Consider the following 15739-nt stretch of genomic DNA (forward strand, 5'->3'; position numbering starts at 1 on the left):
TCCTAGCTCCACTTTCCCTGCCTCCCACCTTTTACGTCAGGATCATTTTGAATTTTGTTCTAGGCTCATATGTATACGTGTTTTACATCTTTCCTCAAGAATTACTTGGGTCTGGGGCCGGCCCCGTGGCGGAGTGGTTAAGTTTGCGCGCTCTGCTTCGGCGGCCCAGTGTTTCACCAGTTCTGCTCCTGGTGGATCTAGCACCGCTCATGAAGTCATGATGAGGCAGTGTCCCACATACAGAGCCAGAAGGACCTACAACTAGAATATACAACTATGTACTGGGGGGCTTTGGGGAGAAGAAGAAGAAGGAAAAAAAGAAGATTGGCAACAGATGTTAGCTCAGGGCCACTCTTAAAAAAAAAAAAAAGAATTACTTGGGTTTAACTGAAGACTTACATGTTTTTTGTTGTTGGTTCTATTGTTGATGTGGTGGTTATTTGCCACTTCTTGTTTGATTCTCATGTCCACATGTGTGTGTGTTGTGTGTGTGCGTGTGTGTGGATGTGTGTTTTAATTCTTTCTACTCAGTACTTACAGAGCTTTTGCAATCTGAAGACTCATTTCCACCATGGGAAAATTTTGTCTACTATTTCTTTTGTTGTTTTCTCCCATCAATTTTCTCTCTTCTTTCCTTCTGGAACTTCTAGTCAACACATATTGGACCTTCTGGATCAATTGTCCACACCTTTTCTCATTCTGGTACATTTCCCATCTCTTTTTTTCCTCTATGTTCTTAAAACTTTTCTGAATTTTATCTTCCTAATTGCTTACTTTGTGTTTAGGTTTGTCTCTTCTATTGTTTATTATGATACTGAGACTTTTTAAGAAAAAAATTAATTTCCAAGGGTTCCTTATTATTTTCTGAAAATTTCCCTTCATATTTGCCACCTTCTGTTATAGACGCAATCTTATAATGGATCTTTCTGAGGATATTATTATATTCTTAAAGCAATATTTCTTCCCTTTATTGAATGATTTGATTCTAAGATTAGTTAGGCTGTTCTTTATCTTATTACTTCTCCTTCACATCAAGGGATTTTCTCCAGTATCTGTGCTTCTTGGTTGTTTCTTTATATTAATGACCAAAAACAGAGATAGAAGGATGTGGACAGCTGGGTGAGTTTCTCTGCTATTGCATACATCTGTATCTGCAATGGGTATCTCTCCCAAGTGTGGGGGCTAATTTCAGGCTCCATTTAAGAGAGCAAAATGTGTCAACTGATGCATTTCATTTTTGGATGTTTGGAGGGATAGAAGACAGGCAGTCTGGGGCCTCCTACCACCACCCAACTGGCTAAAACAGGAAGGCTTTCTTAACCCTGGTGAGAGAGGTCAGTTTATTTTTCTCCCAGAGCTGCCTTTTCCTTTCCCGCTGCTCTCTTGAAGGTCTGGAGGTCCAGAGTTATCTCAACAGAATTCTTTTTATTTCTCAGACCACTGTGCCCTCATAGCAGCCCTCCTTAGGCATGAGTTCCCTTTCTTTGAAGTGCAGGTTTTGGTTTCATTCTGGAGTCAAACACCATTGCTGCCTACTGTTCATTATAAGCAGTGATGTGGGGTTACGAACACAGTTGGGACTCTGTATCAGTTATATATTGCCATGATAATGCTGTGTAACAAACAGCCACAAAGCCTCAATGGCTCACTCATATGCCTAGGTGTTGGCTGGCTATTGACTGGGCTGACTGCAGTGACTTTGCCTCAGTCCATGTTTCTCATACCCCAGAAGGCTAGTTTGGACATTCACGGCAATGCCAGAGGTTTAAGAGCAGCAAATGGAAACATGCAAAACACACGAGGCCTCTAAGACTTAGGCCCAGAATTGACACATCATCACTTCCGCCTCATTTTACTGGGCAAAGCTAATCACAAGGCCAGTCCAGACTCAAGGGATGGGGTAATAAGCTCTACGTCTGTGGTTAGAGGAACTGCAAAGTCTCATGGCAAAGGGCATGAATACAAGGGAGGGGTGAAGAATTGGGGCCATTAATACAGTTAAGCCACCAGAGACACCTTCCTGCTCTTTAGTGAATTTGCTGTGAGTTCAGCATCTCTTTGAAAGTGCTCCTGCATCTAATGTTGTTTTTTCCTGAGCATTCTTTGGTCTCTGGTCATCTACATTCTTCTTAACTCAATTCTATTTGCTGTGGTCTGCCAGGAAATTCCCAAGGTTATTGGGTGTCTGAGAGCATTATTTCTTGTTTTCTAGTACCATTATGGATGTATTCTTAAAAAAAATATATATTTTCTGACATTTTAAGGGATTGGAGCAAGAGAGAAAGTAGATTTGTGTGCTCATTTTGCGATTCTGATCCAATCTCCCCTGCTGTCATTTTCAATTCTCAGTTAATATCTATCTTCGTAGTGGATTCCAGATATAACAGGCTTGTTGTACCTGAAGCATTAAACACAACTGGCATTTTGGTATTTCAACAGTCACAGTTTCACGCTGATGCCGCAGAAAGTGAGAGGGCTGAAAATCACTCTTTTCCCAGGTGAGGGATTTAATTAAGCAGCAAGGATGAAAGTTGATGTAGAAAAATCTTTCTAGCTCCAGCAGATTTTATTTAACCTAATAACCTAAGAAACCATGTGTTAGTATCAAATACAATGACTTAGTTTATGGTTTGGCAGAAATTGTAAGTAGGGAATAAAGCTGGAGATTGGGGTGAATCTGACCTCTATTCCTATGGTCTAGATAGAGACTTACTCTCACGCCCAGGGATGGGTAGTCCCTGAGGGCACGACCCATGTTAACTAAACGACACATTAGAAGAAGGCACTTGCTGGCCTTATTTTATAAGCCAGATTTCATAAGCTAAAATTTTATGAGAAATACCAGACATACTCCTGGCAATGTGATGGGGATTCTGTCTTTTCCTATAAAAGAGCTCTGCCAGGATCAGAAAATTGTTTGTTGAGTGAGGAGAGTTACATTCACTTATTTTTGTTTTTTTGTTTACCCACTCACTCAACAAATATTCCAGAAGGCCGATCCTAAAAAAGCCATTTTACTAGGCAGTGGGTCTACTTTGATGAATAAAGGCCTCGCTGTAGATAATATTCTAGTGAGAAAGATGGCTAATAAATAAGCAAATATATAATAAAACATTAAATAAATATATAAGTAACAAATATATAATGTGTACATATAACTAATAAATACACAATTACAAATAGTGTTAAGGGCTATGAAGGATATAAACAGGATGCAGTCATAAAGAGTAAGTAGACACCTCCTGAGACTAGCCAAGTACTCTAATCACCTGGCAGAGACAGCTAATGCCTCTTTCTCACTGTAGGGAGGATCTTGCTCTGGGGCAGCACTGGAATCCAAGACAGCAGCTCTCTAACATGTGGGTCAGCAAACCCGTGGCTTGTGGGATTTGTACTGCCCTCATGCCCCTGCCTGGCATCACCTTTCAATCTCAGCATTCTTTCCCACTGAGCCTGCACTCAGATTTAGAATCCTTTCCAGCACTGGGCTCCAGGTAGTGGATCTGAGTAGGCATGCAAGATAAAACCACTCTGTGTAATATAATGATTTTTGGTTTTTAAAAAAAATGTGTTTTGACCCAGTTTTGAAACCCTAGCTAGAGATTGGTCACTTCTCCTTCTTAAGCAGCTGATTAAGTCAACACCTCCAAGCACTTCCCCTATGGGGCTCTCACACTCTGAGGGCCACTGTGCACCAGCCTCTGCCCTGATTGCTCTGGGGCACCAGAAAACTAGGGACAGCATCTATATCCTTGAGCCAGAGAAATTATTCAAAGGAGCTAATCCCCAGGGAGCCTGGGAAGAATGATAACCCCAGCTGCTGCCCATACGTAGTTGCCCCTATAGCTCCAGCTTGCTGTTACCCTAACTCCCAGGGCAATCCTCTGTGGCCCTGTGTGGCAGCCCTTTATTCTCATCTGTGAGCTCTCCTCAACCCCTTCTCAGCTTAGTTCTCTTCTACCCCTGGTGTTGGTGTGCTATGTCCTGCCATCAAAGAACTAAATTCAAACATCCTGTTCATCAGTTCTATGTAGAGAGAGACTTGCCATTGTTCCCGGAGGAATGGAGGCCTGATGCCTAAAATTCTCCTTCCCCTGGTTGGTCCTAGGATGGGCACTGCTAGTGCATGACTCTCTGCCTCCAATAACTTCATGCCTCTGTGGTTGACCAGGTCCCCTTTCCATGGGATAATTCTTTCTTCATTCAGATTATCATACCCCAGGCATGTTCAAAGAAAGTCCTGCTCTGGCCAAAAAGTTATTCTCTTTCTTTCAAGCGACTTTACGTTTCTGATTCATTATGTGTAGATCTTTCTAATTTAACTCTATACTTCCAAATTCTTGGAGATGAATTTGTCAGGCCCCCAAATACTTAAAAAAGGTTCCCTTTGCTTAACTCCATCAGAGCATCCTGAGTTCAGGTAAACACTCTGCTTGTACTGTAACCTAGAATTATATACCATGATACCGTGCACAACGCAATTCGTAAGCAATAAAAGCATCTGTTTCCTATTTGGAGCAGATTGATCAGAGCACCTCAGCTGGTCTTTTCCTTTTGTTTGTTCAGTAAAATTTGTCTCTGGTCCAGAGGAAGATTATCATGTTGTTTGTATCATGATTTATGGAAAGTCTTGAAATGATGAGGGAACTGTGGGCTATCAATGAGATTAAGAATAAAATAACAAAAGCTAACTATAGAATTATGGCTTAATGGTGAGGGCAGAGTTTATTTGTGAGTGTGTTCGTGTGTGTTTACGTGTATGTGCACGTGAGAGTAACGGTTGTTATCTGGGTTCATTCTTAGTAGTCCTCTGCCTCCCTCATTTCTCAATTTTCCACTTGGACATAGAAACCCATATTTTCCACTACCAGGTAAACTGGCTTCAGGGCCTCAGAAGGCACAGTGTGCACAGACATGCAAACGACAGGCAAGCTGAGCCCAGCCAGCTCCAGGGAACTCTTCTGTAAGGTGCTATGAAGATGGCTTAGTGTCTATGGGTGGGGGCTCCTGGAGAGCAGATGTGAGTTGTCCTGAGGCCCTGTGCTGAGCCTCTCTCCAGTCCCCACAAAGAGCGCAGATTCCTGGAGTTGAGACACTGACACCCACCTGATGAGGTCACTGCCTCCGAGAAACACCTTCTCGCTGTCTGGGACAAACTGACACCTCAGACCGGCCCTCCTTTGGGAAACATCTGGACAAGGCAGGATACTCTGGGCCTTCTTTGCTTTCATAATGTTTTTGATATACTAAATATTTTGGAATACACAGGAAATTTGTCTTCATCCCTCCATCGCTGTCTATTGAGCCAAAGGAAATGATCTGACATTCAGGTATTTTTTGAATGCTTATGACATGTTAGGTCTTAGGTGGCCACTGAGGGTACAAGATGAAATGATTTTTCTAAGCATCAGTTTTCTTATCTGTCAGGTGAGGATAATAACAACACCTACCTCATTAATATTTTTGAGGATTAAATGAGGTAATACTTGTGAAACACATTTAGAAAAGCCCACAATAGATGGTGGTTATTATGGTTGTTAAGACATAGTTATCGCCATCAAGATGTCAGTAATCTCAAAGGAGAAAGTGATGTAAACTGGTAATTTACAGTAAGTGTCTTTGCTGAATGAGAAGAAATATACTAGGAGGGTGCAAACAAGTGTGGAATTGACCCCAAACAAAAATCCCAAACATATATGCCTTTTTGAGACTCAGCTGCCTCAATTATATTTATATAATTACTTATTATGCATAAATATATATAATGAACTATATTTACTTTGCAAAGTTGTGTGGATTAAATGAGAAAGCATATGTGAAAGTCTTTGGCAATGTGGTTGATATACACTAAGGGCTTAAAAATTCTAATTTCCTCCTAAAAATGTAATCTTTCACTTGGAAATGAGAAGATCTGGTGATCAATGCCTTTTAAGTGAGTGTCCCTTTAGGTTTTTGGCAGGGACAGTTGGTTAATGAAACGGTCTTTGACCTCTGGTCTTAATGGCTTCGGACACTGACCTTTGGTGTGATTCAGAGTTTTAGAAAAGCTTTTCCCTCTCTTCACAGTGCCCCCCATCCCTCTTGCCCCTCCACTCCAGGTAGTGACCACAAAGGTGGGGCAGGGCCTGGGGGCTGGAGCTAGTATTCCACGGCCCAGGGGGGCTGATTGCAATGGAGAGGTTGGAAGGGAGGCCAGCCACCTAGCCTGGAGGGAGATAGCAATTTTCACTGAATGAAGTGGGCATGACCTGTTGCATTTGCACCCAAGTGAGAAAATTCAGAGCGACTTCCCCACTTATAGGCAGGGTTGGATCCACTACGAATGTCACTGAATCAAGCTGCCCCTTGCACCACCCAAACCTTGTGAAAACTCATCAGAACTGCCCATTTGACTCCATAAGTATTTTGAGATATTTTTTATATTTCTTACACTTTCCCATTCATGAGGCAAAAAAAACCCCCCAAATCAAGCTTACCACAATCATAGTCACTCAGCCAAAACAGATGTCCTGGAAAACCCAGGCTAACGAGAACAGAAAAAGGAGCCAGCAAAACTGCTCCATTAATTTTAGATCTACTGCTTAATTTTTTACTAGACTTAGTTCTTAATTTCCATAATCCTGGTCCAGAGCCTTTAACAGTCTGAGCACATGGGTAGGTAACAAGGAACTCCGGAACTTTGCAGTTTGATTTTGTCTTAAGCTTGGCATCTGCAAGACTGCCTGCGCTTTCCCAAGTCTGTAGACGAGCTCAGAGGAAAAGCATTCAGCTAGAGGGCCATTTGGATGGGATTTGGTAAATGTTCCTGAACTGTCATGGATCACGCTCTCCAGAACCTAATTGAAAGAGGCATTTGAGTAAGAGGGAGGCTGCTAAACACATTAGTGACATTCAGGAAGATCTGGGTTTCTTGACATAGTGCAGCATCAGAACATAATATGCATCAGAGACTTTCCTCAAATAGCCTTAATTGCATTTTGATGTCCTGGTGACTGTGAAGATTATTTTTAAATCAAATTGGTGCATTAGAATTACATTTAGTTTTAATTAAGTTGATGCATTTGCCAAGCAGTAATGTAGTTAGAGAATGGAAACGAGACACCAAGGGAGTCTTATTCTGTCTTACTCTGTCTCCAGGGCTCTCCTTTTCTTATTTTATGGAGGGCTCATAAAACCTCACAGAATGAAGGACATCACCACATAAGTCACAGGCCAAAAGTCCAATGAAGACCAGTGTACTGAGCATCGACTGAGAATCAGGAAATCTGCATTCTGGTTTTGGGTCTGCCACTGGCCTGCTGCAGGTTTTTAGATAAGGCACAGTTGTCCTCAAATCTGGAAGATAATCAGAATCCAGGGGAACATCTAACCATACAGATTTCCAAGTGAATTTTACTCTCTAGGCCTGGGTGGAGCCCAGGAATTTCTATTTTAATGATATTCTCCAGGAGATTCTTTGGCTTGTAACAAGTGGTTTAGCCAACCTAACCATAGTTTTTTCCTCTGTGAACTGCTACTTGCTTGAGTAACCTCACAGATTAGCTAAAAGAATTCAAGGGGGTGGCAGGGAAAATTGTGAAAGACTTTGAAACGGGTGAAATAGATTACTGATCTGAGTGTCCGTTCCAGGTCATCTCGCCCTTTTCAATGTCTTTGAGCTATTTTACATTGCTGAAAGTTGTATAAGATTGATGATAATGCAAATGATTCTTGTCCAGAAAAATGCAAGCAGGTTGTGTCTGATGGAATGTAATCGGTTATTATTCCGTGAGTACTGACCAATTTTGCATCTATTTGTAAATTCACATCAGCACTCCTGATGGCCTACTTACGTGTGATGTATGAATTCTCCTTTGAACCAGATGTATATTTGTATAAGAGTCATGATTTTTTCCTAATTTCTAAAATTATCCTTGAACAAGAGCAACATTTCATGAACACACTCTACAGATCACAAGATTCCTGGTCTTTCAGACCAGAAGTAACAATCCTAATAGACTTGTAGGAAGTGATATGAGTGGACAATATGGGATAAATTAATACATTGTTTGAATCTGCTGATTAAAACATCAATCTTATCAGAGAGGAAATCTCTCACAATCAATGTAGGATGGAAAGTTTGGGGTAGGAGAAAGACCAGCGGACTGGGAGTCCACCTCCCTGGGTTACAGACTTGAGCCTCTGCTGTCTACCTATGAGTTCTTGGGCTTGGTTCTCCCTCCTTACCCTCAAAAGGGTAATGAACCATAAATTGTCTCATTGGAATATGAACTAAACAGCTAGGTGTCCATTCACTAAGCTTTACTGAATTTTAAAATAGTCTTTTGAGAATGAAGACGGGAATGAATGCAGTTATCTAAATACACTCCTGCTCCTGCAATGAATTTCCACCATTTCTCTTTATGATGGAGTTTGCGTTTGCCTTCCATTTGGAACGTCTTAAAGTAATTCTCTTGTTCTGCCGTTTAAGCTATTCTCCCCTTATCCTCTCCTCATTGGAAAGAGAGAATGATTGCTCACTAACCAAGCTGCACAGGCACCTATGTCCCCTCTTTCTGGAAGCCTTGGCTTGGCTGTGATGCCACCTCCCTGCAAAGTTTTCCCTTACCTCCCAAGGCTGCTTTGATTTCTCTTTGAAGTGCTGTAGCATCCTGGACCACGTCCTCACCCGCAAGATCTCACACTGGATTGTACCTTCTCGTCTACCCTTCCACCACCACCCCGCCCTGTGACCCTAGGAGCTCTTTGAGAACAAGGCCTGTAAACTGTTCACCTAGCAGAGAGTAGATGCTCATTCATGATGTGATGAGATGAAACAAATCCTAGAAACAGCCATACAAGGGTTAAAATCACTTTTAACTTGATTCCAAGTGGTACTTTGAAAAAATAAGAAAGAGATGAATTCAGGCCATCCCATCTCCAGAGGTTTTTGTGAATATTAGAAAATGAGACAAATGATTGCCTGGTTTCATTCAGACTCACCCATGGAAAAATCCGACACTTGCTACTTCCAAGAAAGAGCCTGGTGATGCAAGAATTTAAATCCTTATTTGGGGTTATAAAAGAAAACATGTTTTTCTTTGAAGCCCCTCAAATTTAGGTGCTTTGACACACATTGAGTGGCAATTAATTTGTACCTCTTTTAGAATTTAATAATATTGAAAAAGTAGTCTCCTCATTCCCTCTCTTGGCTCATAAGCTTGTTTTTCCTCTTCCTCCCACCCCCCACCTTATGAAACATGGTCATTATCATATAAATCTGTTTGGGGAGAACCAATAAAAATGAAAATGACTCTGATGTGGGAAGCCAAAATGGATTCTTTGGAATAGGCATTATATGGTCACTAAAATATGCATTTGAACCTTTAAGTCTTTTATTTACCTTCAATCTTTTATTTTGGAATCCCTGAGATGCCTTAGGGGTTTGTGCTTACTTGGAGTTATTTACCTCTGCACATTATTTACGTGACATATCAACTTGGCAAAACTATGAAAGTTATGCTTATTGATTTTAAAAAGGTGTGCTGATGTGAATAATAAGCGATGGCTCCAAGACTGTTTTGTAGACTTCTGAACCCCGAAGCAGTGAGGATAATGGGACTGGTTACATTGTACATGTGGAGGGTAGGATTCACCTTCATCAAAAAGCTAAGCATGAGTTATTAAGCTTTTGCTAATGACGTGTGTATGTGTGTGCACGTGTGAAGGCATGTGTATTTGAGTATTCATGAGTATATGAATCTGAATGTACGTGTGTGAGTGTGTGGCTGCGTGTGAGTTTGTATATATCTGCCTGTGACCGTGTGAGACAGCATGTGCATATGTGAGTGTATCACACACACATACTCACCCACTCGGTCAGGAGGATGATTTGACATATGGCCTATGTGAATTCACGAGGCAGTGTGTGATGATAATGATGCCAGTGCTGATTATAATGGGGTTCTGCAATTTGTATTTCAAGCAGCATTTTAAAGAGCTTTGCTCGTGAATTAAGCTGGCAGTCCATAAAGCATAATTTTCAGAGCTCTTCAAAAAACTTGATAATAAGAGTTATTGTTGGAAATTGTCTAAGACCTTTAATTACAGTAGGTTATCTACTATACGAGCTCATTACACTCAGACAGAGAAACCTGGATGGCTCTTCAATGTTATCAGACCTCAAACTGTCAGCAATGGTCTGGAGATCCTATGCACGATGGCATCAGATCTTGCACGTGAGTGGTGAAATTCCATACCTACAGCATCTCATGTCAGCAACTGCAGAACCTACTCCGGAGAGGAGGGACAGGGTATTACAGCCTCCTTAGCACTGGGCCAGTTAGATAATGTCTCACTGGATGTGCTCAAAGGCCAGACAGAGCCTTTAACTATGTTCTCTCTACTATATATCCTTAGGGTAGTGTTAATGAGGGTGTTCAGAAGACTAGGAAATAAAATATATTGTGAAAAGATGCAAATTATGAAGAGAAGCTATCTAAAATATACTGTTCACTTTGTACTGGGTATGAAATCCCACATTTTGTTTACATCATCTCCTCAAACACTCAGTCCCCCTAAGAAAGAGAAAACTGAGGTTCCAAGAGATTAAACAGTTTGCTCAAGTTGATGCAGCTAGTAAAGGGGACAGCTGGGAGGTAGACCAGGTCTATCTGACTCCCAGATATTGCTCCTTTCTGCCCTGCCCCCTTGTTCTCTCCTACCCTCTGCCTGCGGTGATGGAAAGCTAGAGCACTATCATGGTAGGTGAGCTCCAGAGATTTGGGTAGGTAATGGTGGAGGAATTTATGAAAGAAGTTTATTTTGCACTGAAACTGTAGCAAAGCAGACTGTGTGAAGCCTCTGCCTTTAGACAGGGTTTGGAGACTAATGACGGCACCACAGCACTTCTAAGAGGAGTCCTCACTGCCCTAAGAAGGAGGGGGCGGCACCTGGCTTCTCCTCTCTTGAGGCCCGCTCTCTCATCCCCCACTGGTGTGTACTTCAATAAGGGCTTAGCAGGCCTTCTTCCAAATTCTCTTAAACTCTTTGTTCTTTGTGAATATGACCACAGGCTGCTTTTGGCCTCCTTTTCTACAATGTCTTCTTGACAAATAACATTCCTCATGGGCTCAAGGCCCATCTCCTCCAGGAAATAAGTTCTGGCTAAGCCCTCCGAGCTTGATTTGCTTCCCCCTTTATAGTTTCCATTATATTCCCATGGATTTGGTTTGTCCACTAACTGTACACACCAGGTGCAGCATTAATTCATTTATTCTCTACAATATTCATTCATACATTGATCAAACATTTATTAAGTATTTACTTTTTCAAGAACTGTACTACACTCCAGGGATATAAGGGTTAGCAATTACAGATTCTCATGGAGCTTATGAGGGAGATAGAAGTTGACCAAATAATTCCAGAAATATATAAATACAAGTTGAGGTAAGTGCTTTGAAGACAAGAAACATGGTGTCATAAAATTATATACCAGAGGAATCTCAACCAGAATGGGGGTATCAGGAAAAGCTACAACAAGGATGCAAAATCTGAGCTCAGGTCTAGTGGGTGCATAATAGTCAACTGGAAGAGTGTGTGTGTCTGTGTGTGTGTGATAGTGGTGGTGGTGGGTGGATAGGAGGATGGGAGGAGAGGAGCAGACTTCTGGAAGAAAAATTCCTTGGCAGGTGGTAGTTTGGTCCTTTTGAGGAATAAAAGAAGGCCAGTGTGGATGGAGCAAAGATGTGAGGGGAACAGAGGTGCAAGACAAGGCAAAGAGGTCACCAGGAATGAGACTGTGCAGCTGCTGGAGGTCCCTGTAAATATTCTGGCTTCCCAAGGGTAATAGGAGGACATTGGAGAGTTGTAAGCAAACATACGTGTCATGAGCAGATGTAAGACAGGCATAAAGATTATCTCCTTCTACAAATGAAGAAGCAGAGGCTTGGATGGCTTGTGTAACTTTTCTGGGCTTCATGGGGGTCACACAGCTAGTGAGTGGCTTGGCTAGGACTTAAAACCAGGCCAAGTGATGCCCATACTTTGTATTCTTGAACATGCAGTGAATCCATGTCGATATGTTCATTATCTCTCTCTCATTTCTTAAGCCTGAAAAAAGAAGCATCTACTTCTGTAGTGTGACTAGAACTGGTTGGAAATAACATTTTTAAGCTACTACTATATACTAGATTTTGTTATATCTTATTTAATCACAACCATCCTCTAAGGGTGGGACTTATTATCCCTATTTTCAAGATGAGAAAACAGAGGTTCAGAAAGTTAGATAAGATGCTCTATTGTTAGAAAGAAGAGGAGCTGGGAGGTGAATCCATCTTATCTGACTCCAAAGTTTAGACAATCCTCAGTACCCTGTACTGTCACCTTAGTGTCCTCTCCACCCAAAATGCATGGGAATGGAGGAGTAGGGGACAATACTAGAAACACGAAGACCAGGTAGGGCCTGCTACACCAATCCAGGGGGCAGAGGAAGGTGGGGATGGATACAGCAGATTTTAGGCAAAGAGAACAAGTAGGATTTAAATATTAAATACATTTTAGGCACAAGGTAAGGAGAAGCCTCCAGTGGCTAGCTTGAAGCCTGGGCAGATGGTGACATCATTTATGCTAAGGAGCAGGTTTGTGGGAGGGAGGGTGGAGCTGCTGGCTGCCATCTACTCCTAAGGCAGGCAGGTAGGGATGTGACTCTGGAGGTCGGTAGAGAGGTCTGGGCTGTTGACTGGGGGCAGAGAAAGCTTTGCTTATCATTGAGCAGATATGTAATGAATGCTTGCTGAAGCCATGCTTTATGTGCTCTGATCCATGGCCATTGGCTTTGCCAGTTGGGCCCTCTTTGTCTCAAGCTCACACATTCCCTGGACTCTCAAGTCCTTTGGTCTCTTTCCTGAGGACCATACCCAGCGTGCTCCCCTGAATCAGAATGCAGGTGGATAAGAACGACATTTTGTTAAAAGGAATTTTTTCCCACCTTATGGTTCAAGGAGAAAAAGATAATTCACAAAGCCCCAGTTCATTCAAGGTATTATACCAAATCCCCAAAGCATTGCCTTACACAGTCTAAATCAAGCGCCCGGCTTTTAAAATGGGAACTTATGATATCTTCGGAAAAAAAAAAATCTAAGTATGATTTATCACTCCAATCTTGCAGCTATGTAATGCAGACATTTCACTCCTGGGAATGAATAGTCCTGTTTGCCATGAAGCAGACTGTAAACGTTGGATTCGTGACCAGACGACTTGACTTTTAATGGCCTGCGACCGACTAAAATAAGCGCTAAAAGTTACGACCCCTGCCAGGCAGCTAGATGTCAATCCTCAGTACCCCAATAACACTCTAAATTTCTCTGGAATTGTCTTTTTCACCTGATGACTTCACAATAATCTTCTAATACAAAATGGACCTGCACAATAGGAAGTTGTTAAGTTTTAAATTCTAGATGCCCAAATGACAATCTCAAGAAAGACCCAATACTATACTGTATTTATTGCAAAGTAAATATATGTTGTCCCTGTCTTCATCAGCAGATAGTTAACTATGGACCATAAGCTGAAGGCAAGGCGCCACCCCAGTGGTGAATCCTAGGTAGGCTCTAACCTTCAGGGCTTGTTATGTCTCTGATATGATAGGGCTTCACTGGATAAATGCCGTCTCCTCCTCCAGCACTGATGCCAGACTGCTCAGGTAGTGTTTGCAACCCCAGCCCAGTGAATTTGGTACAGCGGTTCTTACTCAATGGTGATGAAAACTCAGATGTACAAGAGCTTAGTTGTGTGAACAAATCTAAAAAGCCAGGCCCTAACTCTGTTCTGGAAAGGCCCAAGAATCACTTGAAAGCAGACTGCAAATGAATATTGAAACAAAGCTGACCTTGAGTGAGAGCCACGGGGAGTTACCAGACTCCGGCAGTACACATGTCTGCTATGGAGTCTTACTAGATGTTCATCATGAGGGGCAGCCGAGTTGCTGAAGTTGACCCAACAGCATATGGAACCTGGGAAACAGGGTCTAACTGAAGCCTTTTTGGTAGCTCTCTCTTTTTAGGAGGCTTTGGGGAAAGTGGAAGGGGAGAGGCAGATTTCACTGAGGTGGGAAACCATACTCAGGCAAGTGTGAGAGGGATCATGTCTGGGAAATGGCACAAGCCTGAGGATGTGGAGAAGCTCAAATAGCTCCAGGGTGGAGAGAAAAGGTCTTCTGGAAGCCATCTGTTGGGAATGACACAGACTGGTAACTTGGCCTCCATAGCATTCAGACAAGCGGAGTCCACCCCAAAATGGAGGACATTTTCTTAATGCTCTGACATTTCAATAGTTTTCAGTGCTAATTTCTCTCTCCGTTCTTTTCTGAAGAGGAAAGGCCAATCTCCCAGGGCCTATTTGACTGGAAAAGCAGCCCCTTCTACCCTGCTCTAGGAATGGAAAACACCAAAGCCTTCTCCCAAGATTACTTACGTTTGGGTTCATGAATGGAGGAAAGGAGTAAACCTCATCTTTGAGACAGGCCAGCGAACACTACGTTATAACAACTGTAATAACTATCAGTTACTGAGTGTTTATGATGTCTAGGTACTGTGCTATATGCTTTATGAACATTATTCATTTCATTCTCACAAATACCTTGGGGGAAGAGGTCATTATTATTCTGTTATAAATAAGGAAATCATAGTAATGAGATGTTTATAAATTGCTTAAATTCAACAATAAGTAGGATGTGAACAGAGGACTGACTGCACCTTAACTATCTCTGAAACATGAAGAAACAACTGGTCAAGAGGAAGGCTGAGATTTCCTGAGGGTCCCCACGCTCACCCTGTCCTCCCCAGCGTTTCGGTTACCAAGAAGTGAGATAGTTCCTGAAACAAAAGCAGACTTCAGGGTGTGAGCCGGGGGGAGCTGCTAGCCTCTCGCAGGATAAAAAAAATAATTTTAGTTTGATTCTTCAATCAAAGTTAATTTGAGCATTAAATACATTTTTGATTCCTTGTTAGACCCCACAGGATGCCAAGCGCATTTGATGCTCAACCTTCATGAAACTCCTATTAGCAGTTCTGTTCATGATGTACTAAAACCATCCTTGTTCAAGTGTGGTCCCCACATCAGCAGCATCACAACCACCTGCAGACCAGTTAGAAATGCAAATTCTCAAGCCCCACCCCAGGCCTGCTGACTCAGAATCTCCAGGCGTAGGCCCCAGTAAGCTCTCTGTCACCAGCCCTGCAGGTCATGGGACGCACACTAAAGTTTCAGAATCACTGCTGTGAAGCATTAGGAGGTAGCACAAATGGAATTATTTTTTCACGTGGAAAAATACTGACTAAATTTTCCCTCCTTCCATCCCTCCCTCCTTCCTTCCTTCTTTAAAAAATGATTTTTTTACCTCATTTCCAAATCTTCAGTCTCCTGTGGTACAAATTTGTACAAGGCAACATAGGTGTTCATCTGTAATGGGTCTTTGGAAAGAGGTCCCTGAAAGAGAAAATAAAAGAAAAATGAGAAACAAGGAGGAAAAAATGGAAAGAAGAGAGAAAGAAAATAGGAAATGGAGAAGTTAATTCAATGTAATTCCCGTGTATGGATCTTAAGTGTTAAAATATCTAACCATTATTAAAGCCGTTGTTTCAACCAAGGGTTTATTTTTAATTTCTTAGCTGAGTTTGATGTCATTGCAAACTATTTGAAAACAATTATGTGGAAATCTTTGTCAGAAATACTACAATTTTCTTCAAATAAATTTTTTCTT

At 41.9% G+C, this 15739-nt stretch overlaps 1 protein-coding gene across 1 annotated transcript in view; it reads right to left on the bottom strand.

Annotated features, from left to right (window-relative positions):
- Window positions 1-15739, bottom strand: part of STAC (SH3 and cysteine rich domain) — a 151235-nt gene that overhangs the window by 20337 nt on the left and 115159 nt on the right. The window contains exon 8 of the mRNA XM_046650575.1: window positions 15377-15465. Coding sequence (XP_046506531.1) covers window positions 15377-15465 — 89 coding nt within the window. The remainder of the gene's footprint in view (window positions 1-15376; window positions 15466-15739) is intronic.

Source organism: Equus quagga, chromosome 1 (assembly GCF_021613505.1).
Source record: "Equus quagga isolate Etosha38 chromosome 1, UCLA_HA_Equagga_1.0, whole genome shotgun sequence".
NCBI lineage: Eukaryota > Metazoa > Chordata > Mammalia > Perissodactyla > Equidae > Equus > Equus quagga.